General features: G+C 34.4%; 2 protein-coding genes across 2 annotated transcripts in view; one reads left to right on the top strand and one right to left on the bottom strand.

Moving 5' to 3' along the window:
* LOC106867877 (L-threonine 3-dehydrogenase) overlaps positions 1 to 7,760 on the bottom strand; it is a 15,930-nt gene extending 8,170 nt beyond the window's left edge. The window contains exons 1-3 of the mRNA XM_014912935.2: positions 7,489 to 7,760; positions 1,909 to 2,195; positions 238 to 388 (exon numbers count right to left, since the gene is read on the bottom strand). Of these exons, the coding sequence (XP_014768421.1) occupies positions 238 to 388; positions 1,909 to 2,195; positions 7,489 to 7,649 (599 nt within the window). The 5' untranslated portion in view covers positions 7,650 to 7,760. The remainder of the gene's footprint in view (positions 1 to 237; positions 389 to 1,908; positions 2,196 to 7,488) is intronic.
* A 7,459-nt stretch (positions 7,761 to 15,219) lies between these two features.
* Positions 15,220 to 24,944, top strand: part of LOC106867874 (selenoprotein S) — a 216,684-nt gene continuing 206,959 nt past the window's right edge. Inside the window, exons 1-2 of the mRNA XM_014912934.2 lie at positions 15,220 to 15,357; positions 19,041 to 19,178. Of these exons, the coding sequence (XP_014768420.1) occupies positions 15,261 to 15,357; positions 19,041 to 19,178 (235 nt within the window). The 5' untranslated portion in view covers positions 15,220 to 15,260. The remainder of the gene's footprint in view (positions 15,358 to 19,040; positions 19,179 to 24,944) is intronic.

The following is a 24,944-nucleotide window of genomic DNA, read 5'->3' as shown; positions in this document are numbered from 1 at the left end:
TGCCCCCCCCCCCTGAGGTTGCAGATATTTTGATGTAACCTTTTTCTACTGAACCAAATCTCAAACTATTTATGCCAAAGTGTAGCTGAGGGGATGTTCTCTTTAAAGCTGTTACCAGTTTGCAATTTAGTTGAGAACTGAATTAGTGGTGAAGCTTGGAAGCTGCTGCGATTGATGAAATGGTGGACTTAAGAATATATTCAATTACTACCATGGTTGAATGATAATAAATTTTACCTGTTGGCACCAAGAGCTTTTGCCACAGATGTTGCTAATAAACCAATTGCTCCACATCCAATAATCAAAACATCTTCATTTTGCACTTCTAAAGATTCTATTGCTTGATGAGACACTCCAAGTGGCTCTAAAAGTGTAGCCTCAAGGAAAGCTGAATAGTAAAAAGAATTTACAATAAAAAAAATCTTTGTTGGCATTAGGATACAAATAGGACATTGTATTATCAGTGAGCAGAAATATAACTGATAATATGACTAGGGCCAATATAATATAATTATATCAAACTTCACATTCTTTTGTAATTTTCATTAAAATTTAGCATAAAGAGCATTAATCTCGACAAATATCTATTAGGTTGTCAAGTATGAAATTTGTAGAAAAGAAAATAAGTTTGCTAATGTTGTATAAACACAAGGAATAGTTTTATTCATCAAAGTATGCACCCATATTGTCAATACACTTTTTCCATTTCAGCGGTAGCTTGTCCAGCCTGGAACTGTAAAAGCCTGGCAATCTAGAGTCAGTGAAATCTTGGAAGACCTGTTTTACAGCATCATCGAAATTAAATTTTTTTCCTATTTGTGAGGTCAAAGTTATCAGAACAAAATTTTGCAAACCAATTTGATACTGTCTGCTGTGTAATAACATTAGAATGAAACACTCCATTAATATTCTGAGCTGTCTGTGATGCTGTATTTCCAAGAAAGAACTCATATTTCAAAAGTGTACAAATTTCCGACTTATCCATCTCTAAACAAAAATAGCAAAAAACGATTTATAAATACTTTATAAAGCACAAAATGAGTTAGAATAAAGAAATAGATGTGTCAGATTCCTAACAAGAAATAAAGATTGTCAAAATATAATAATGGCGCAAAATGAGCAGCTGTCAAAGTTTACCATATACCTTACTACAAAATATCATACGTGATGACCTAATAAAAAGGAAGCATATACTGGGTTAGAATGCATAAGAAATATAGACTATAAATCTTAGTGCAAAATTTTTTTATGTTTGATTAAAACAATCAACTATTTGGTGTTTTTTTTGCCTTTTTCTTTTTTTTGGTAAAACATGGGGAGGAGCCATTTATAAAAGATCGTTCAGTGAAAGGGTGCACTGAGCTACAAAAGGTTGAGGACTAATGCACTATATGAATACAATATCTTCATTAGTTCTCTTATCACCAACTAGATTATGAAGTTCACCAGGGCTGAAATGTATAAAAGAATAAGAGTTTCTAGGCGCAGGAGTGGCTGTGTGGTAAGTAGCTTGCTTACCAACCACATGGTTCCGGGTTCAGTCCCACTGCGTGGCACCTTGGGCAAGTGTCTTCTACTATAGCCTCGGGCTGACCAAAGCCTTGTGAGTGGATTTGGTAGACGGAAACTGAAAGAAGCCCGTCGTATATATATGTATATATATGTATGTATGTGTGTTTGCATGTCTGTGTGTCCCCCCCCACCATTGCTTGACAACCGATGGTGGTGTGTTTACGTCTCCGTAACTTAGCGGTTCAGCAAAAGAGATCGATAGAATAAGTACTAGGCTTCCAAAGAATAAGTCCTGGGGTCGATCTGCTCGACTAAAGGCGGTGCTCCAGCATGGCCGCAGTCAAATGACTGAAACAAGTAAAAGAGTAAACAAAAATAAGATAATTTTATATTTACATATATTAGTCTTTAAACAGTATAAATATTTTGAAGGTACAATGCTGTATTGGGAGCATCCTCCATAAATTGTTTTGTTTCCATGACCATATTGCCCCATGTTCTTACAGATACCTTGTAACCCATGTTTACATTGGTAGCAGTGATCACAAAAAAAATGGTTCTCTACAGTGACACGTTGGCCTATGATGACTGTGGATGATGGGCCACATTTCACTACAGTACCAGCACATTCATGACCTGGAGTAAATGGAATGTTGGCTAGGAGTTTTGCAACTTCATTCCACCTAAAGAAATAAAAAAAATAAATGAATAAATAAAATTATACATTGTCTACTGAATATAAAATAGCTTTATTTGTTATATTTATAAAAATATATCTTAAAAATTCTGATTAAACAGTTTAATGGTACAAATACCACCAGCACAGTAACACCACCACCTCTGTAATCATCACCAATGTTTTAGACAAAATTCTTGTACCTCATCTCTTCTGTAAAGCTTGGCATCCTCAGACATGTCCTAACAACTTCCTTTTGCATTTGTTTTGTTTTTCTCAGCCAAAGGTACAGCCTATCCTCATTTGATATGTATTTCTGAATAATCTATTCCCCTTACATGTACAAACATAGCTGTTTCTCTGCACACATGTAATTTTGTTAATACCCAACATTCTTGTAAATAGTCATTGGATACCCAAAAATTCATATGCAACTTATTACTTTCCAATTGTTGCTGATCAAAATTTAAAACATTTTCTTCAAGTTGCTAAAGACTGTAATTTAACTTTTAATGATGTCAAATGCATTTACAGCACTACACTGATTTGATTGCTTGGCTATGAAATTCAAAATGGTAACTTGAAACCTGACCCTGACCAGGTAAAACCCTTACTAGAACTACCTATTCCTATTACCCACAAAGCATTGAGTCAAATTGTTGGTCTATTTGCGTATTATTCCAAATGGATTCCAAAATTCTCTGACAAGATAAAATCGTTGGTTGATACAAAATATTTTCCTTTGAGTGAACAAGCTTTGTCAAGTTTAAAAACTTTATGAGATGATTTAGCAAATGCTACCTTAAAAGTGATTGATGAAAGCCTTCCTTTCTCAATAGAAACAGACACATTGAAGGCAATTATATCTGGCATTTTGCATGAAAATGGAAAGCCAGTTGCATTTTTTTCAAGAACCCTCAACTCAAGTGAGCGTCGTTATTCTTGTATTGAAAAAGAGGTGACAGGGATTGTGGAATCTGTGAGGAAATGGTCTCATTTTCTTCTTGGACATAACTTCACACTAATAAATAATCAAAACAGTGTTGCTTTTATGTTTAATTGTCAAAAGCGCAGTAAACCTAAAAACGAAAAGATTACGCATTGGCGAATTGAACTAGCCCAGTATAAATTTGATATCATTTACCATTAAGATAAGTTTTATGTTGCATCTGATGCTTCATCACGTACCTATTGTGCATCTACAACTGATAATGAACCGTACCGTGTTCATACAGTGGTATGTCATCCTGGGATTACACGATTGTGTTATTATATTAAAGTTAAGAATTTACCATACTCTGTAGATGATGTAAAGCGTATAACTAACAATTGTGTAATATGTTGTGAGGTGAAGCCTCACTTTACTAAAACATCTGTTTCATCAGTAATTAAATCTACTTAAGCTTTTGAAAGATTGAGTGTTGGTTTTAAAGGACCCCTATCTTAAGTGTCAAAGAACCATTATTTTTTGACTCTTGTGGATGAGTATTCACATTTTTCATTTATTTTTCCATGTACTGATACTAGTGCTCATTCTGTTATTAGTAATTTGAAGGTTTTGTTTAATCTTTTCTTCGGATTTCCTGCTGTTATTCATAGTGATAATGCTAAACAATTTCTGTATGATAGGGGTATAGCGATTACTCATTCTACTGAGTACAATCCTCATGGAAATGCTCAATGTGAAAGGTATAATGGAGTAATATGGAATTACATTAAATTGGCCTTACGTAGCAGAAATTTACCAGTTTCTCAGTGGGAAGTCATGGTTCCAGAAGTTTTACATTTGCAACGTTCATTATTATGCACGGCAACTATTGAAACTCCGCATGAGAGATTCTTTAAATTTCCTAGACATTCTACGTGTAGTGTTTCCATTCCTACTTGGCTAATTCAAGGACCTGACAAAGTGTTTGTTAAATGACATGTACACAATAAGTATGATCCGTTATTAGATGAAGCCCAACTGGTACAAATTAACCCTAACCACGAGAGGTTGCAGTACCCAGATGGATGTGAAAGTACTGTGTCCATTAGTGATTCAGTGTTCACTGGCAAAATGACTGAGGAGTATCAGTCAAATAAGGATCAAACTGATGTTGCTGACACTAATCCTATTCAAGTGCATGAACACCGTGGTGGTTTTTCAGATACCATGACTGATTCTGTCCCACCTACACCAGCTCAAGAACCAGAACCTCAAACTACTTTGCACTGGCATTCATCCAGAACAAAAAAGTTCCTGATAGGTTAAATTCATGATTGATGATGTGTTACGCTTATGAAATGCCTCATTATTATGTTGTGATTGGCTCATGGTTATGTTTGTATTTTGCATTTTGTTGGTTAATTTGTTCTTTTTTCTTGGGGGCAGGGAATGTTGTGATTTTAGTTTTGATCCCGTGACTTTGATTGTCTCGATTGCTGTTATTTGCCTGCAGTGCAACTGTGCAGAGTTCTGTTCTGTTTGCGGCACAATGTGTTCAGTGTTAGTTTTTAACAACAACAACAACAGCAACAACAGCAGCAACAACAACAAGATCAACATCATCATCATCATCATCATCATCATCATCATCATCATCATCATCATCATCATTATCGTCATCATAATAATAACAATAATAATAATATTAAAATAATATTTATGATACAATTAAAATTCACAAATCACTGTAAATCCCAAACCTCACAATTTGAAGATCACTCATGATATTCCCACACTTATAACATTGCCAAACTAGTATAATAAAGATTAAGATGTCTCTTCAGAGTCAGGAAATACTTCAGCCCTGCGTTCTTCAAAGCTGAAACATAACTGACATTAATAACAATAAAATTAATATTGTAAATGTAAAAATTTAAATGTAAAAATATGAAGATTTGTTGCATCACCTCTTTCAAAGAAATACAAGAGAGGTGATTTAGCAAATTTTGGCTCAATAATGATTGAAAAACCATATGTTGAATGAAGTGAAATGTTTCTTATATCTAAGAAGCATTATATCTGCAACTGGAAGTGTAGAGGAGGACATTGAAGTGAGATTTGGAAAAGTAAGTCATGTCCTTCAAATTCATAAAGCATGTTTGGAAGGCAAAGATTCTGTCCAAACTTATTAAACTGAGAATTTTCTTTAGTAACATTAAATCTGTCCTGCTATATGATTCCAAAATATGGCAAATGAATGCAAATATCCTTTGAAAGCTCCAAACATTTATGAACAGATGCCTAAGGAATATCTCAACCATTAAAATATCCTGAAAGTGTGAACAACGAAAACCTTTGGATCAAAATCAAGCAGAAATCTATTGGCTAACAAATAGCAAGATATAAGAGGAGAAGAGTAAGCCTTATATTAAAAACACTAATGGGATATTTGACAATTCCAGTTTTGGACTATAATTTCAAGGGTAAAAAGTATGCAGGACATCAATGTTCAAATACAGGAGAAATATCATGAAAAATAAATGGAAGCTTAACACATTGGAAGTTGCATTTCAAAAAATATTTTCAATTACCTTTTCTAATATCTAATCTATAGGGAATTTCAAATTCTGCCAAGAGAGCATAAATAAGGCCTTGTGGTTTGAATGGCAATGAGAATATAGAATGTTCAGACATCTTTATACAGTCAGAAGATAAATTAATCATAGCCTATATAATCTCTTTTACTATAATACAAATTTCAATATAATACAAATTTGTGAAAGAATATCTCTTATCTTTTACTTCTTTCAGTCATTGGATTGTGGCCATGCTGGGGTATTGCCTTGAAGGGTTTAGTGGAACAAATTGCTTCAAGTACTTAATATTTGCTGAACTACTAAATAACAAGATGTAAATACACCAAAACTGGTTGTCAAAGCACACACGCATACTCTTTCTCTCTCTCTCTCTCACACACACACACGCATGCACGTGCACACACACACGCGTGTGCGTACACACACACAACAGGCTTCTTTCAGTTTCTTATTTCTTTATTGCCCACAAGGAGCTACACACAGAGGGGACAAACAAGGACAAACGGATTAAGTCGATTATATTGACCCCAGTGTGTAACTGGGACTTATTTAATCGACCCCGAAAGGATGAAAGGCAAAGTTGACCTCGGCAGAATTTGAACTCAGAATGTAGTGGCAGACGAAATACCGCTAAGCATTTCGCGCGGCATGCTAACGTTTCTGCCAGCTCGCCGGCTTCTTTTAGTTTCTGTCTACCAAATCCATTTGCAAGGCATTGGTCAGCCCAGGGCTAAAGTAGAAGACACCTGCTCAAGTTTGCTATGCAGGGGACAGAACCCAAAACCACATGATTGGGAAGCAAGTCTCTTATCACACAGTCAAGCTTATACTTAATGTGTAGAAAAGTTAAAATACTGAGCTGGCAGAATTGTTACCACACCAGGCAAAATGTTTATTGACAGTTCATCCATCTTTATATTCTGAGTTCAAATTCCACTGAGGTAGACTTTGCTTTCCATCCTTTTGGGGTTGATAAAATAAATAATAGTTGAGCACTGAGGTCAATGTAATTGACTTACCTGCACCCCCAAAATTGTTGGTCCTGTGCTAAAGTTAAAAACCAATATATGGAAAAGCTGTTGGGAAATTATGGATGAGGTCATAGAATTAATATAATTTTAGTATTTTTCTTTCTCTAAGTCCATAAAAATCCTCTCATGGAAAAATAATAATTTTCTTGTATTATTCCGTTCCATTTTAATTTTGACTATCTTTCCAAAATACAGATTGTAATTTCTTTGATATTGAATATGAAATATGTTTGCTTGTGTGCATATGAATGTTGAACCCATGTGTTTTTGCACATGTGAGTGTGTGTGCATGAATGCATGTGTGTGTATGTATATTTGTATGTGTGTGTGTGTGTGTGTGTGTGTGTGTGTGTGTGTGTGTGTGTGTGTGTGTGTGAACAGTGTTTAAAGAATAGTAAAGATTCTAGTGTTGTTTGAAGATTCCATTGCAATTTGTAATGCTCCCTTAAATGTAAGATGATGCCCATGGCAAGAGCACTGATAATGGTGGAAAAGATGAAGATGATGATGATAATGACAATGAAGAAGAAGAAGAAGACAATGATGACAAATAGGAAATATCTTATTTTGTGACAATGTTATTTCAAAGAGTATATAAAAGTTGATATACATTATTTTGAATATATAGCCTTATAAAAACAAAAACAAAACAAAATAAAAAATAAACAATAAAAATAGCAGATTGATTTTGAAAATGATATGAAGTTATATTAGTAAAATATTTTCATTTCAGCAAAAACTTACTTGTATAAATTAATATCTGATCCACACAGTGATGCAACTTCAATTTTTATGAGTGCTTCATCCCCGACAGGTTCTGGTAAATCTAAAGTTTTAAATTCAAATGATTCTTTCTCAGATGTTTTCACAAGAGCTTCCATTTTGCGAGGAAGAGGGTCAGCCATAATTTTTTTTTTTAATGATAAATGTTACCAAATAATGTTTAAACAGAAAACGTGTATAATCTCTTACAGGACTCTTCTTTTACTGATTAATATAAATACAAGAGGGTAAATGCTTGAAATGACCTTTGAAACATTATTATTCACGTTTACATATATCTCTTAATTTATGCAAATATGGTAAATTTTTTTTAAGGTAAGTCATTTATACAGTATTATGTAACCATGATAAGATTGAGATATCTAAATAAATGAACAAATGAGAAAAATATATTTCATTATCAAGAAAGTTATAAATACTTAAGGCAGAGGTCAACAGTTTTAACAAAGCTGAAGGTTAAAATTCTAGTTGAAAGTAGTGAAGAGTAAATGATGAATAGTTAAAACAAGAAACTCTGTAGGACAATAAAAAAACCAAGTGATTACTGATGAAATGATTGAGAAGATGAAAAATTAAGCAGAGTTATGTTACTATTCAATGCTAGATGGAAAACAAATTTTATTAAAGAAATGTGGTAGTGCTGCTATGACTGATGATGATGATGATGATGATGATGATGATGATGATGACAAAGTCAATAACAACGACTGTGATGACAAAATGGTAGTGATGGTGACAGGAGATTAGGACTGATAATAATGACAAAGCAGAAGCAGAACAATAACAACAACAATTTAGATAAAAATAATAATAATGATTTCTTTTATTTGCCACCAGGGTGAAGTACGAGGTGGACAATACAAAGACAGACATAAAGTGTTGGGGTTTACAAATAATGGAATGATAAAAAGAAAGAAAAGTAAACATAGTATACAATAAAAGAAGGGAAGTATACATAGTATACAACAGTAAGAGAGAGGGGGAAAAGAAAAAAAAGAGTCTTCTATAGGCACAAGGACTGAAATTTGGGGGAGAGGACTAGTCAACCCCAGTGTTTAGCTGGTAAAGATGAAAGGCAAAGGGATCTCAGAGGAGTTTAAACTAAAAGCATAAAGAACCAGATGAAATGTTGCTAAGCATTTTCAGGGGATGAGGTAAGTTGATTATATTGACCTCAATGTTCAAATGGAACTTATTTTATCGACCCTGAAAGGATGAAAAGTAAAGTTAACTTTGATGCACAGATGTATGTACTCCTCACTGGGTGGGATGTTGGTTCATCACAGGATTACTCATTTTTGTCAGCTGAGAGGATGGGGGCAACATGAAATGAAGGGTTTTGCTCAAGAGCACAATGCATTTCATTGTCCAGGAATCAAAACCACAATCTTGTGCTCATTAGTCCAACACCCTAACCACTAAGCCACACACTTCCACAATTAGCATTATATAAGTTATGAATATCCCATTACCTTGAAATGTTGATTTCAAATAGTCTCACACATATAAATTGAACAGAAATGAATTCTGCCTTAGTTACAGCTGCATAAAGATGAACATTTTAAGAGTTGGCTATTTAACCAATGAATCTCGGGGCTCACCATTGGTAGTTTACAACATTAATATTGTAACCTCTCAAGGTAGTGAGCTGGTAGAATCATTAGCATGCTGGGCAAAATGTTTAGCGGCATTTCTCTATGTTTTGAGTTCAAATTCCGCTGAGGTTAACTTTGCCTTAAATCCCTTTGTGGTCAATTAAATAAAAACCAGTTGAGCACTGGGTTTGATGTAATTGACATATCCCTTCTCTGAAATGAATAGCCTTGTACCAGAATTTGTAACCAAAATTGAATCCTCTCTTACAGTTCGTCAGTTTGTTTTTGTCAGCTGAGTTAAGGTCATGTTGGAGCACCACCTTCAGAGTATGAAATGAATAATAAGTGATTAATATGTTCTTTATGTGAACAATTGTGTCCAAATAAGAGCATTTTTTAAGTAATGAAATAGACAATTTGTTTTAATTAGAATGCCATCTTCCAGATTGAGGAACTAGCTTCTTGTTTAAAGAACATTATTTGATTAAAAAACAACAAAAATTTTGGAATAATATCTTTATCTTTTATCTTTTACTTGTTTCATTCATTGGACTGTAACCACACTGGGGCACTACTTTCAAGGGTTTAGTCAATCAAATTGGCCAATACTAATTATTTTTAAAGTCTTATACTTATTCTGTTGGCCTCTTTTGCTGAAACTTCTAAGTTATGGGAATGTAAACAAACCAACTCCCATTGTCAAGTGGTGATAAGGGGAACAAACACAAACACAAACATACACACACATATACCTATACATATATACCAATCCATCAGTCAAATTCACTCATGAGGCATTGGTTGGCCTGGGGCTATAGTAGAAGACACTTGCTCAAGATGCTGTGTAGGACTGAACTCAAAGCCACATGGTTGCAAAGTGAGCTTCTTAACTTCACAACCATGTCTGCACTTATATGGGATTTTCTCTTTTTATTTTTGAATCTGACTTACTCCTGCATTAACCAAAAGATATCCACATACCACTATTTGCTTATTACACATACACAACATAGCTAAAACCATCACATTTTCCAACAACTGTTAGATCCCAGAGTTTCTGAAGTCTTTCATGATGATCACACACATTTCTCATTACCCACAAACTCTATCTCCCAATATGTTACCTTTAAATTATATTCCTTCCTTCTAAAGTCTGATGATATACATTGTTCTTATCAATCATTTTCAATTGCCTTTCCACTTGACAAAGGTCATGAATCTGATAAATAAACCTTCTTTCACCAGCTCTTTACAACCTCACTAACTTATAGCCACATTTCATCTTTTACTTGTTTCAACCATTAGACTGTGGTCATGCAGGAGCACCACCTTGAAGAATTTTAGTTAAATGAATCAACCCCAGTTGAGCTATTATGTTACTGGTCTGTAAAGAAACCAACATGGGTTGTCAAGCAATGGAGGTGGGGAAACACACACACACACACACACACACACACACACACACACACACACACACACACACGATTCTTTTCATTTTCCATCTACCAAATCCACTCATAAGGCTTTGGTCAGCCTGAAGCTATTGTAGAAGTCACTGAGTCAATGTGCCATACAGTGGGACTGAACTCAAAACAATGCAGCAACAAAAACAATGGTGATAGGGCCTACATTGGGTCCAGTAGCAACAGCAGTAGAGTTAACAAAAGCAACAACAATGGCTGTAACACAAACAATGCACAGACAGGGGAATATGTTGGTTCTATAGGCAGCCTCCTTAAGCAGTGTTTGAGCAACCACAGGTCTTCCTTTTGCATAGTGGATTGCCACAACATAACATCCCTGGTCAGCCGCTTATGGCATTTAAGGGAGGAGGGCATGCCATATATAATTAAATGGAGGTTTCTCGAACAATTGAAGGTCATAAATCAACAGGAGCAAAAGAATCCCGAAAAACTTGGGGGCCTTTTTGAACTCCAGAAAAGGAGTGCTTAGTCAGTGTCCTCGTCAGAGACGTTTCCTGTTGCAAGCTTGAAATTCCCCATTTACCAAATAGGAACATGCCACCAACATTGTAAACCTTCACAAGTTGGAACCGATGTAAGGGAGAAAACCCTATCCCACCTGCAGGGATATATTTTTTGTTTTCTGGATATATTTTTTGTTTACAAAACTAACTGACTATGACGCTTCCTCCTGCCAATTGTAGAGAGATTATGTGCCTCCAGCCATTTGAGTCTAATGAGTTACCTATACAGCTAAGCACTTTATAGGTGTGAAACCAATGGTCACTCTCTGACCAGCCATAACAATCAACCTTCTAAATATATTACTGCTCTAATGTTTTAGACATGTTTCTTTTTCAGATATATGAACTACTGATCATACACATACACACACACACACACATGCACACACGCATAATTGTAAATTTTTTGTAAATTCTTAAATATATCTCCTACTGATGAATCAAAAGTTGTTGATTACAAATTAGTCAAGCTTTGATTAAACTAAACATACTTTATAAAAACAAGATCAAAGGACAGATAGGGGGGTTCAGATGGACATACTCACAGAGAGACAGACAGAGGAGAATGGTGGATAGAGTCATGTATTATGTGAAGCTAAATTCAATATCAGTTGTTGTTCATCAACCAGACCTGCCAAAAGGAACTGTTAACAACACCCAAACTGCTACTAACTTACAAATCAACCATCGCAAAGGAGACTCATATTCATTTACTTATTCTCTCTTTCTCCTGCTCTTTCATCTACACATGATCACACAAGCTGTCCAAATAAATCACTAAGGCAAGCATAACATTTTCTTGTAGAATCAAGCCACAACATAAGTCTGATTTTTGATTCTGCTTTGTTTTCTTTTCCTAGAATGGTTGTGTTCCATTTCAAATTATTATTAACAATAAAGCTTGGAAGTGAAAACAGAAGTAAAGTTTTTTAATCTTGTTTTAGTTTATTTCATGTAATTACTGCTTAATGTTTCTCTCCTGTACAGCATCCTGTATATTATACTGATTAGACAAGTTTTATGTTAGAAAAGGACAATATGGTTTTTCATATGCTTCTACATTTATACGATAATATATAGCTTGAAATGTTAATCTATAATATTATGTAGCTTAGGGTATATTGATAATAATTATAGTAAAAGTTCTAAATATTAACATAAGTTATAAACAGTGTCCATCTTGCAAAAACGTTATGCCTGTAACTGTTTATTTATAAATGTACATGACTTTGAGTGCATGTGCCTGTCAGCTTACCATATAAGTGTCTCTATGTACTTATGCAAAGTGTCTCTATGTACTTATATAACATTATCTATATGTGTTAGTATGGGTGTATGTGTTTATGAGTATATATGTATATGATTATGAGTATATATTTACATTTATGTGTACCTGTGTGTGTACTACATGTTCACAGGTGTATGTGTGGGTATATGGATGTGTGCAGATGTGTAGATGTATGGGTGTGTGTGTGTGTATAAGTGTGTGTATGTGTTTGTATATATGAATATGTGAGAGTCATACCATGCTGTGTAGTGTTTGTATATGTAGATATATACAATATATGTGTGTATTAGCTTAGTAATTCTGCATATGTATAAATGGATATATATGACTACTTTCATGCCCTTCTTACACCTCTTTTTACTGGGTCTAATCTGAATGCTGTATGGGAGTGAGGAAATTGTACTTCATTGAATTGAATATATGCTGTGGCAAAGTGTGTATACATATATATAAGGCTACTTCATGCCCTTCTTGCCCACCTCTCTTTGCTGGCCCTTAATCTGGATGCTGTATGGGAGGGAGCGAAAAATTATACTTCATTGAATCAAATTCATGATGTACACTAAACTACCTAGCAAATGTTTACTCAGATCTTTTCAAACACAAACAAAAGCCCCTCAGCGATTACCTTCCCCTTGTCCTTCCCAAGTGTACAATTTTAGGGCTGCAAACATCAACATTGGCACAATGAAGGGGAGATCTGTTGAGATTGTTGGAATGATAGAGTGTCATCATGTCGATGTATGTAGTATGCAAGAAGTGAAATGGAAAGGAGCCTTTGCTAGATTCCTCATGGGTAAGAAACAGAGGTTTAAATTCTTCTGGGTAGGCAGGAGTGATGGAGTGGGTGGTGTAGGCATACTCTTAGTGGAAAAGTGGATAGGTAAGGTAATTGAGGTAGCCAGAGTGTGTGATAGGGTTATTAAGTTGAAACTTATCATAGATAGATTAACAATTACATTTATCTCTGCCTATGCGCCACAGGCTGGGTTGGCTGATGATCTAAAGGACCAACATATGAGGTCCTTTTGCAGACTACCTCAATCACAAACGACAGAGACTTCATTATTGTGGCCTGCAACTTTAATTGACATGTTGGGTAACATTCCCGTGAATTCCATGGTGTGCATAGTGGTTGTGGCTTTGGTACCAGGAATGAGGAAGGTACAAGGCTACTTGAGTTCTGTGATGCAAATGATCTTATGATTTGCAACACTAACTTTAGAAAGCCAGCTGACCACTTAATTACTTATTAGTTTGGTGGGAATAAAAGCCAGGTTGATTACCTCCTCACCAGGTAAGGAGACAGGCAGATGCTCACAAATGCAAAATCTTTTCCAGGTGGGGAGTGTACACTCCAACATAGGCTACTAGTTAGTGACTTCAGAATTAGGGCTAGAAAGACTCAAAGACAAACCATGCTGGAAAAGATTATAGAAGCTTAAAGACCCAGCAAGCCAACAAAAATTTAGAGACATTCTACTGGAGATTTCTGAGGATAGAAAGGAGCAAGAGGAGGAGGAGGAGGAGGAGAAGGAGGAGGGGACATATAGCTTAGAGGACAACTGGAAGTTACTGTGGGACAATTTATTGGGCGTTCTTGACCAAATCTGTGGTTGATGTAAAGTCCCAGCAAGGCCAAGGATGACTTGGTGGTGGAATAAGGAGGTGGACAGTGCTACAAAAGCAAAGAGACAGACCTAGAAAGACTGGAAAAACAGTGGAAGCAAAGCATTATATCAGAGAGCTAGAAGGGAGGCTAGGTGACAGGTTTACATAGCAAAAAGAATAGCAGAAGGTAAGAAGTTTGCCAATGTTATGTAATGTGAGGATTAGAGGTTTGAGGTGTTCAGGATTGCAAAGCAGTGTATCAGAGAGAACAGAGACGTGGTAGGTGAAAAATGTGTGTGAATGGATGATGGTATGGGAAGACCTGTTCACATAATGACTCGGAGAAGAAAGATGCATAGAGATGCCATTATGAAAGGTTGTTAAATGTGGAGAATGATTGGGGGAAGGAAAGTCTTTCAAATATTGAACCAATTAAGGGACCAGCCATCAGAGTGGACAGTAGTATAATAAATAAGGCAATTAAGAAAAGACTAGGAAAACCCCTGCTGAGATGATTAAAATATCAGGTAGTGTGGAATACAGCCTAGTCACTCGCATAGTTAATCAGGTTATTCAGGAAGGCATCATCCCCAAAGACTGGTGTAGCAGTACTATAGTCAACTGCTACAAGGGTAAAGATGATGCCTTAGATAGAAACAATTACAGAGGTATCAAACTGCTGGATCAGGTCATGAAAATTACAGAGAGAGTTATATCTCAACTAACTAGGAATAGAATTAAACTAGATGAGATGCAGTTTGGTTTTGTTCTTGGGAGAAGTACCTCAGATGCCATCTTCATAGTGGATGCCCATGGAAACTACTATATGCTGATGATCTTGCTCTCTTATTGCAGAATCTGAAGCAGAAGTGGAGAAGAAGTTCTGGGTTTGGAAGCAAAACCTGGAATTAAAGGGCCTTAAAGTTAACTTAGCTAAGACTGAAGTTGGTGTTAGCGAGACTCTCATTCTGGCTGGCAAATAGCCATGTTCAACATGTAGGAAAGGAGTGGGATGTAATTCCATTCGCTGCACCAAGTGTAACCTATGGATGCATAAGAGATGCAGTGGAAGCATGGTAAGATTATCAGATAAGGTTGCTTTCGTGTGTGGCAGATGAGGTAAATGCTAATGTTTCGGGCAACGACTCTACCAAATCTTGTAACTTTAAACATTAATAACCGCGTTTTGTTGAGTAAGGGGAAGTCACTCTTAAACCACTAAAGTCACGTAATTCACATATGGTAATCCAATATGGAAGAAGCGGACGTGGAAAACGTTATCGCAGAAGAAGAACCGGAAAATATTGTCAATAAGGACCCAGCTTTTCTTTTGAGTTTTTTCGAAGCGGGTTAGTACAATTACTTTTGTAATTCTTCTTGTAAAAATATTTTATATATGTATCTGTAGTGAGAATTATTAGGAATCATACAAATTTCAAAACAATGTTGACTGTGATTATGACACGACATCAAACAACGAGGAAACTTCTATGCGGTCACAGGATATGCTGAAAACAACAGCCAAATTATATTCACTTACACCCGACTGTCTGAAGAAGGGAAAGGGCACAATGGACACAAAAATCCTACATATCTAAGAGGACGATGGTCACGATTGGAGTGTCTTTAATCGTCTGTCTGCTCGGTGAGGGTTACCATGGGACTAAGTAACTAACAGTAACATGCCTAAGTTTACTTTTTCATAATTTCTTTTTCTTTTATCAATTAAATAACTTTAAGCTCAATATATTTCAGGTCCATAGTTAAAATACTCTATTTGTCTTCGCTCACTTGTTCCCCAACAAAATGAAAGTAAGGCAAATCTATAATATTTCATCATCGGACATTCACAAATAAAATAGGAAGCTTTCAACATTTTTATTAAATTTTAGTTTAGTTCATCAGAAAGGCCGTTGTGTAATCTTAGCTGTACTTTGTGATGTGTTATTCCTTACAACGTCTTATTTTAGGTTATGATTTTACAGGAGTCACTACACCCATTAGAAATAACTGTCAAACCTCCCTCAAATTATACACATCAGTCTTAAAGAAAAGATATAGTGGAAAATGTAATCATAAATGTAAAAGACCCCCCCCCAAAAAAAAAACCCAGAAAGACACAGACGCTTGTCGTGAGGCAATGTCTTTCACCGATGTACGTCGGCGAAGGATGTAAACATCAACACGAAAACTGTAGAACGGGTATTGTTTGAGTGAAGTTCCACGTGATATTTGTTCTGGTCTGGGTCACCGACACTCCTTCCTTGTCGCTCTCGCCATCAGATATGGCTCGTAACCATTTGCGACATAAATAAAAACAAAGTGCAGACTAACTGAAAGAGCACCTCCAATAACATATTCAAATGAATCTGTTTTTTATCTGCATCTGCCCTCTTTGCATGTTGGCTTGTCATATTCATTTGTTGTTGTTGGCACTCCGTCGCTTACGACGTCGAGGGATCAACGGAACAGCCTCGTATACCCTTAACGTATACCCAGCGTGACACAACAGAAACAGGAAGTAAGAGTGAGAGAAAGTTGTGGTGAAAGAGCCTTGAGGAGCTTTAGGTTTCGATTCAGTCTGTGAATCGAAACCGCAATCCTATGACCGCGAGTCCGCTGCCCTAACCACTGGGCCATTGCGCCTCCACTGTCATATTCATTATTCACATTTTATATACCATAATTAAGTGACAAAGATTGTTTACTAAATCTAGTTACTATATATGGGGAAAAAAGGTAAATTTTATTTTGTACACTTCATATACCATCCTAGCTGGGAGGGAAATGCATTATCTTTTAGCAGTCATTGGACGGCAACTGTGCTGGGGTATACTACCTTGAAGAATTAAGTTGAACAAATCGACCCCAGTAAATTTTTTTAAGTATGGTACTTATTCTATTGGATCCCTTTGCTGAACTGCTAAGTGTTACAGAGACATAAAAACCCAACACTAGTTGTCATGTGGTTGAGAAATGGCGGGTTTCCACACAGTTTCATCCAACAAATTCACTTACAAAGCAATGGTCAGTCCAGACTATAGTAGAAAACACTCGCTCAAGGTGCTATGCAGTGGGACTGAACCCAGCATCACACGGTTGTAAAGTGAGCTTCTAAAACACACAGCCATGCTGGCACCTATCTTTATGAAAAATATTCAGAGTTTAAAAAATTTTTTTTTTACTTTTCCCAACGTAGCTGCTGTGTTTTAAATAATCAATGATAATTACATCCATTTATGTTTTAGAATAGTACAAGTCTACCTTAACCCTTTTACATAGTCTATACTAATTGTTTTCTTATATGGAGCTCTTAGTCATAATCAGTGCTTGAATAGATTTTTATGTTATAGCACTTCTTTGCTTTATGGAAAGAATTCTTTAAAAAATTCCCCTTAGGATTTTCATACTGTACACTGTTTTGATCTAATTTAAATACTTGCCTTACAGTATTAAGATGAAAAGAATTATATGTGATGTATCAGTCTTTAAATCCAATCTGATAGTAACTGCTGTAAAGTTTAAAAAAAGAATTCATAAAAGTGACATTATTTCTTTACATATATGGCATTAGACTGGTATTCAATATTGCTCTTACATGTAGTACCACTGTGCTCTGATTAGAAAATATATATTATAATTTGAATGCTTCATTTTGTTTCTATTTTTGTATATACATATTGTATTTATTGGATACACTTTGTGTTTATTACATGTTTTTTTGTTTTTAAAAATGTTGGAATTTCACAACACATTATTGATATTGAAAAGAACTTAAAGTTTTTTTTTAGAACAATATGAAGAATATCTGTATTAATATGTTTGTAGTTGTTTAAGTAAAGATATTTTCTTTTACCTTTTGGAAAAACTTTAATAGTTTTGTCCAGAGAGAGTCATTATGCCAATATAATTAATACACACACACTGGTTCAATTCCACTCTTTTTCTTATTATTAGTCAATTAGTTAAATATCCAACAGACAAACACAGCCTTTATAATGGGCTGAGTCATTGAAAAGATTGCAAGTAGCAATGAAACAACTTTGACAAACAAATTAGTTAGTTGGATATTTAATCAATTGACTAATGATAAAGAAAAAGAGTGGAACTGAACCAGTGTGTATGTGTTAATTATAATGGCATAATGACTCTCCCTAGACACAGCAAAATTTGTTTCAACACACGAATTCACATAAAGAATCTTGCAAACCAGATAGAAAAACGAAGATTAATAGTTTTCTTTTAGTAATTCCCAATGTGATACAATCTGCTTTATGATGGAAGAATTCTTTACACTGTATATTAATCTATAGGATTTACCCAATTATTAATTTTAATTGATCTTGATGCAATAACTTTTCACATAAGTGAGGTTTAAGCAGTTGGTCTTGAGCATGATTTTACACAGAATATAAAAGGATCTCCAGAAGGCTTGCCACAGTGTAACCAACAGTTATCTCTCTAATCACACTGATTGATGACTGGTTAGAAATTCAAAAAGTGCTTAACTGTAAAAACACTTGTATCAGTAGACAAGAAAAAAAAAACAAAAAAAAAACAACTAAATCTGAAAGAAAATATATTTTAGACTCAAATTTTGGAGAAGAGTTGCAGTCAATTTAATCAGCCACAGTAAGAGGGGTGAAAAGCAAAGTCAACAATCTTAGAATTTGTATATGGAATGTAAGAAGATGTAATTAAACACACATAAAGCATTTAGAATGGAATGCTACTGTTTATTCTTTTACATATTAAGTATTAATTAAATTTAGTTGTTACAACCATCTCACCAGGGAACATTGTAATGATTCATTTGTCTGTATTTCTGATTGGGCTCTTACTCCACTTCTCTCACCTACAGTTCAGTTCTATATTGAATGGTGTATGAAAATTTATTGAAGTTTCTTTAGTTTTTAATTATATTCAAAACTTAATACTTTATATTTCAAATGTCAATTTATATTTAAGTATTTTCTTGGTTATATTTCTCTCCCAATATTATCAAAAGCTATATTTGGTTTCTATATTTCAGCCAAATTTTTGTTAGAGCAATATGGATGGATTTTACTTGTTGTTGTTTTACTGTTAATATTTGCAAAGAGTTTTCTGGCAACCTATTTTAATAAATGGAAGAAAAAACGAGATGAAGAGATTTATTACAGCAACTATGGTGAGTGAATAGTTTTAATTTGTTTTGATTGAATTCCTTACTGATGTCTATAAAATAGTTTTGACTACACTCACTATGATAACAATTGCAATGCTATCATTGTAATCAGTTATGCCTGTAACTACAGTTATTTTTCTGAAAGATATTTTTTAACATGATTATAAAGTGGTACATTTAAGTCAAGAGTTGGTTGATAGTATTCAATTTCAGAAATTCAATAACAGCTTGTTTTTCAGAACTAATTAGAGATATTGAAAACATCCTTCAAATGAGATGACAGTTTCTTTCAGCAGCACAAATATACAATCACTACACATATCACAGAAACAAACTTGTACTTACTCTTTTTAAGTACACAACTAAACCTTTCAAAAGCATTACAAATAAAACACAATATTTGATGATCTCCCATGGTGGTAATTTTACTTAAATTCTCAATATTGGTTCAGAATTTAAAGGGACGACACTAAATATCTCAAATTAATGTGTTGAGCACTCTTATTGTTTCTGTCAGCTAATGCTCTCCCCTCCATATTAAACTGTCAAGGCTGGTGAACGGTAGAAATCGTGGAGGGCCAGAAAAATAACTTCTCATATTTAGTTATGCACCTTTTAGGTTATAAGTTCAATTCTCACTAGTATCGACTTTCCTTTTTATTGTTGTAGAGTCGCTAATATGAAATATCAGTAACTTATTTGGGTATAATTTAGTCGACTCCCTTTAAATTTGTGACTGTATTTATCCTTGGTTATCTCCCATCTTTAGTTATCTCCCATCAATGCATGCAATCGCGTTTAGAACATTATGTTAACATTTTACAATTTAAATAATTCAGTCTATTAGTTTAGATTGACATTTTAAAGATGGTGTATTTATGATAATAATTATAGACTTCCACAACAGTAATTAAATTTGAATTTTCGGATATATGTTGTAGCAGTTTGAGATTCTCTAACGTCATCCAAGCAGCACACGACCAAACGTGTCCCATACAACGAATTGGAACGTCTTAAATAGTCCATACCTCTAGAATATGGTTGCCAGACGTCCCTTATATACGGGACATGTCCCATATTTGATAATTTTGTCCCCATTCCCGTACTGACCTTTCAGGGATACCCAAAATGTCCTAGTTAATTTTCAAATCTCGTAATAAAAATATATTTTTACTACCTTCTTAAGGTTCTTAGTTGTAACTTTACAAGTAACTGCTTTCTTTTTTCCTATTCTCTTGACGAAAATAACCTAAATGTAACGAGGAAACTAGTGTTGCTAGAAGTTTACACAAAACTGACATGTTTGCAACTTGATACTGTCAACAAAGTGTGTTGTTACTACTTGCCATGATCCACTTTTTCTTCTAATTTAAAAACTAATTCATCCATCCCCAGATGCCAAAAACGTAAGTGTAAATTTCAGGATGAATATTTCATCGAATGGACATTTGTCAAAGGCAGAAGCTGTTTTGAAGCAAACTGTGGTGTATGTAATTGCACTTTCAGTATTGAACATGGTGGGAAGTCTGATATCAAGCAACACATAGAAACAGCAAAGCACAAAAGTAGCATTGCCTCTACTTCAAAAGAAGCTGGTAAAATAACAAACTTCTTGATCAAGAAAACCACAGATGAAAAAAGTAAAATAATAGCTGCAGAAGTTGTAATGGCATTTTATATTGTTCATCATCATCAGTCATTCAGTTCAAATGACTGTACAAACGTTCTACTATTCCAAAATTGCAGGCAAATTTTCAAGTGTTAGGACTAAATGTGCTGTAATAATAAGAATGTTGTGGCTCCATACACTATTGCAGAGATTGTTAAAGATATAAATAACTCTTCTTTTTATGGCATATCTATAGATGCAAGTAATTACAATAGTGAGAAAATTTTCCCGTTGACTGTGCAATGTTTTTCATGTGAGAAAGGTTTGCTGATAAAGTTATTGCAAGATTCCTCCCAAATGAGACCTCAGAAACAATAGCAAGCTTCTGCAGAGAGAGCCTTGTCAAGTTAGGACTGGACGTGAAGAAATGTATAGATTTTGATGGAGATAACACGGATACTAACTTTGGTGGACATATGTGCATAGGCATAAATAATATCTATTCAAAATTCAAGGAAAGCATGAACGAATCAATGGAAGGTGTTGAATGTCCAGCCCATATTCTGCATAATGCTGCTCATACTGCAGCTTATATTTTTTCTGTTGATGTTGAAGTAATTATTGTTAAATTGTTTTCATACTTTAGTATTTACACTGTTCAATCTGAGAAGATTTCTGTGAGTTTGTTGGTGTGCAGTATGCCTCAATTCTCTCACATTCTAAAACTCATTGACTTTCTTTGAAGAGAGCAGTTGAGAGAATCCTAAGGTTATTTAAATCACTGAAATATTTTTTTTATTGTGAATTCTTGTAGAATTCTTCAATAATCTGCTGAGCAAAGCCTACTTATATCTTGTTCATAGTTTTCAATATGTCTTTAGAAACAGGATTATGAAGATAGAATAGAGAGAAAACAGCATTATTGAAGTGCTTGATTGTTTAAAAGAACTCGTTGCAGTTATAAAGGAAAGAATTAATGAAAAGTTTATTCCTCTCAGTGTGAAGGATTGCCTTAATAATGACGATGTCAAATCTGAAGAGAAAAAGAAATTTCTACAGCACTTGCATTGACTTATCTTGAGAAATGGGTTTTGTGTTTTGAAAATTTTGATAACTTTACATATTAGATACATTTCCAGCATGGGAACATGTAGAATCATCTTGTCCAGTGTTAAAAAACAAAGGTATAAAAATTGACAACATTTTTTTCTGTCAGTGGTCAGCATTTAAAAAACTCCTTGCTGATGAATGGAAGACCAAACTGTGCCATGAAAGATGGTTTTCTATCCTTCAGCAGATTGAATTTCAAGAACAATACCAAGAGTTGTTAATTTTGTGCCAGTTCTTATTTAGCATACCAGTGCATAATGCTAATGTTGAGTGTGTCTTCTCAAAAATGAATGTTCAGTAGACTAAAGAACGAAATGAGTTGGATGTGGCTACTGTAGAAGCCATCTTACAATGGACATGAAACCTTAAGTGTCAATGTAAAGAATTTTATAGGCATGTGTTAGAAAACAAGGACCTGTTAACAAAAGCCAAATCATCAGTGAAATATAACTAAAGGTAAAGGTTCAAGTTTAATTCTCGTGTGGTCTGTTAAGAAAATTTTGCATATAAGTTTATCAGTTTTGTTTCTTTTCATGTTCTCCATATGAAACACAACTTTTGCTTTATGTTTTTAACTTATGTCTCTACTTTTCTATGATATACTGTTCTGGGTGTGTAGGCATGTATAAATTTATATATACACAGAGAGATTTTAAGAGTGTCCCGTATATCTAATTTTCTAATCTAGCAACCCTACTCTAGAAGCATGTAAATGGTATGCAATGTCCTAATGGCATTAGCATGACAATGATATCACAGACTGAGCTGATAGCATGCAGATTGTTGTATTCATTAGAAATATATTCCAGTTATATTAAAGACAGCAATTCAGCTATCCAAACAATATAAAAAGATATTCAAAGTGTAGTGGAAATACAGTATGTATAATATATTAATGTACATTAATTATTATTTAATATCAGTCTCAAAAACCAATGTAATATAAATTAGTTAATACAACAAATAGTTTTGATAGTTATATTACATATTGTATCACTGGTATCTAATTATGCATTAACTTACAGGAAAGATTTGATACGTTGCATTTATCATGATCAATTGCTTTTCAATGCTGGTTTTCATTTGATAGTTATACTAATTTTTTTCCTTACATGACTTAGATATGACTTTTTCCAAGGCCTCCAAGGCTGAAGTTGGAAGGGAGGAAGTTATTCGCTAACAATAAGGTCATTTGCATTTAGTACCATGTTATACTGTTAATAATCAATGGATTTAATAAACTCCCTGAGATCAGGAATGGCCCTTCTGTAATGTCTTCCACTCAAGTTCCATTTACTAAATTTCTCCTATATGGCTTTGGTTAACCCAAGGTTATGGCAGAATACACTTGCCCAAGGTACAATACAGTGGGAGAGATTTGTAACAATGATGAAGTTTTAATATCATAATGCAGCAGAGAAATGGTTGAAAAAACAAAAGTTGCCATTATTAAGATGACCATATACAACTGTAGCAAGTTGCATGTGTACACACTATTTGTTTGTTGCAGTAAAATATATTCTGATTCCATGATTCATTCTGTGTAGGAGCTAGCTTCATCTCTGTGCTGCTAGAAAGAGGGAAAGGGTAATAGTGCCTTTATAATTAGAGAGAGTGATAAGTCTAGTCTCGCACATTATTCTTTAACTAGAGACTGGTTGAATGCTCTTGGTTGGCATGGGGTTATCAAAAGCAACAGATAGCTATTTGCTTGTGGTTTTATAACATTGCTAATTAAAGTAGGTCAACTGAGAACAATAAGATTTCTAAACTATACTTGTTCTTACTCTTCTATAACTGAAAAAAGATCTGAGAGGTCAACTCAATCTCTTTTGGCAAAATTTGATGCAGATTCTCTGCTCTACTTCTTGTCATGGTCAGTGTGATGATCACATGCTACACACCTTCCTTCCAAGCACTGTTGTAAACAGCAAAAATGAGCTTGAACGTTAAAACTTATTGTGCATGTGCATGCACAGCAGAGTTCAAGGTCAATCTTTGTCAAGTAGCTTTACTCTGTGTGCTTTAGCTTCATTACTATGGCAACAGTCCAGACACTTATGGCTCAGACCATGTATGTTCTGCATATTTTATTCAAATACATTAAAATCTAAAGATTCTCAGGACAACATGAATAAATCATCTTCTCAACAAAGTACTTTTTGTGTACAATCACCTTACATGTAGGTCAATCTAGCATATGACTCTTTTGGCTTGTTTTTCATTGGCTTTCAGATGCTTAAAGTAATCACTTTGTTAAGTATAGCTTTTCTTTTATAATAGATTATAAATTTGTTTTGTTGTGTCTGGGGAGAGTCATCCTCTTTTAATGCCTTATTATTTCACATACTCACTGGTTCAGTTCCCACTCATTTACTTATTTATTCTTTCTAAAATTTTCATTGTGTCTTGCAACGTTTTCAATAGTCATTGACTTTGTTCGTTATCCAAGCTGTATTCTTTTTGTTTGTTTGTGTGCTTGTGTGTGGGTCAGTGTGCGTATGTATGTATGTATGTATGTATGTATGTATATGTGTATGCATGTATGTGTGTGTGTGTGTATGCATATATATATATGTATGTATGTATTCTGCATATTCATGTGTTTGTGTTTGTTTGCCTGTGTGTGTGTGTGTGTGTGTGTACCTCTGTCTCCTTGTGTGTGCATGTCTAAGTGTGTCTGTGTAAGGGTTTTTCTGACTATGTATTTGCTTCTGTTATGTAGAGATGTGTGTCTTCATATGTGTCCTTGTGTCAAGTGTGCATGTGTGTATATGGTCATGTGTTTCAGTCTTCATTTGTGTATGTATGTTCATATTACCTATGTACTTATCTATCTGTATACATTCATATCCATTTACCTACATATATATATATATGAATATACATATATATATGTATATATACATACATATACATATATGTATATACATATATATATATATGTATATATACGTAATATATATATATATATATATACACATATATGTATATATATATATATATGTATACACACACACACACATATATATATATATACATATATACAT

This window comes from Octopus bimaculoides, chromosome 5, assembly GCF_001194135.2.
Source record: "Octopus bimaculoides isolate UCB-OBI-ISO-001 chromosome 5, ASM119413v2, whole genome shotgun sequence".
NCBI lineage: Eukaryota > Metazoa > Mollusca > Cephalopoda > Octopoda > Octopodidae > Octopus > Octopus bimaculoides.
Note: the sequence above shows the minus strand (reverse complement) of the source record. Positions and strands in the feature narration are given on the sequence as shown.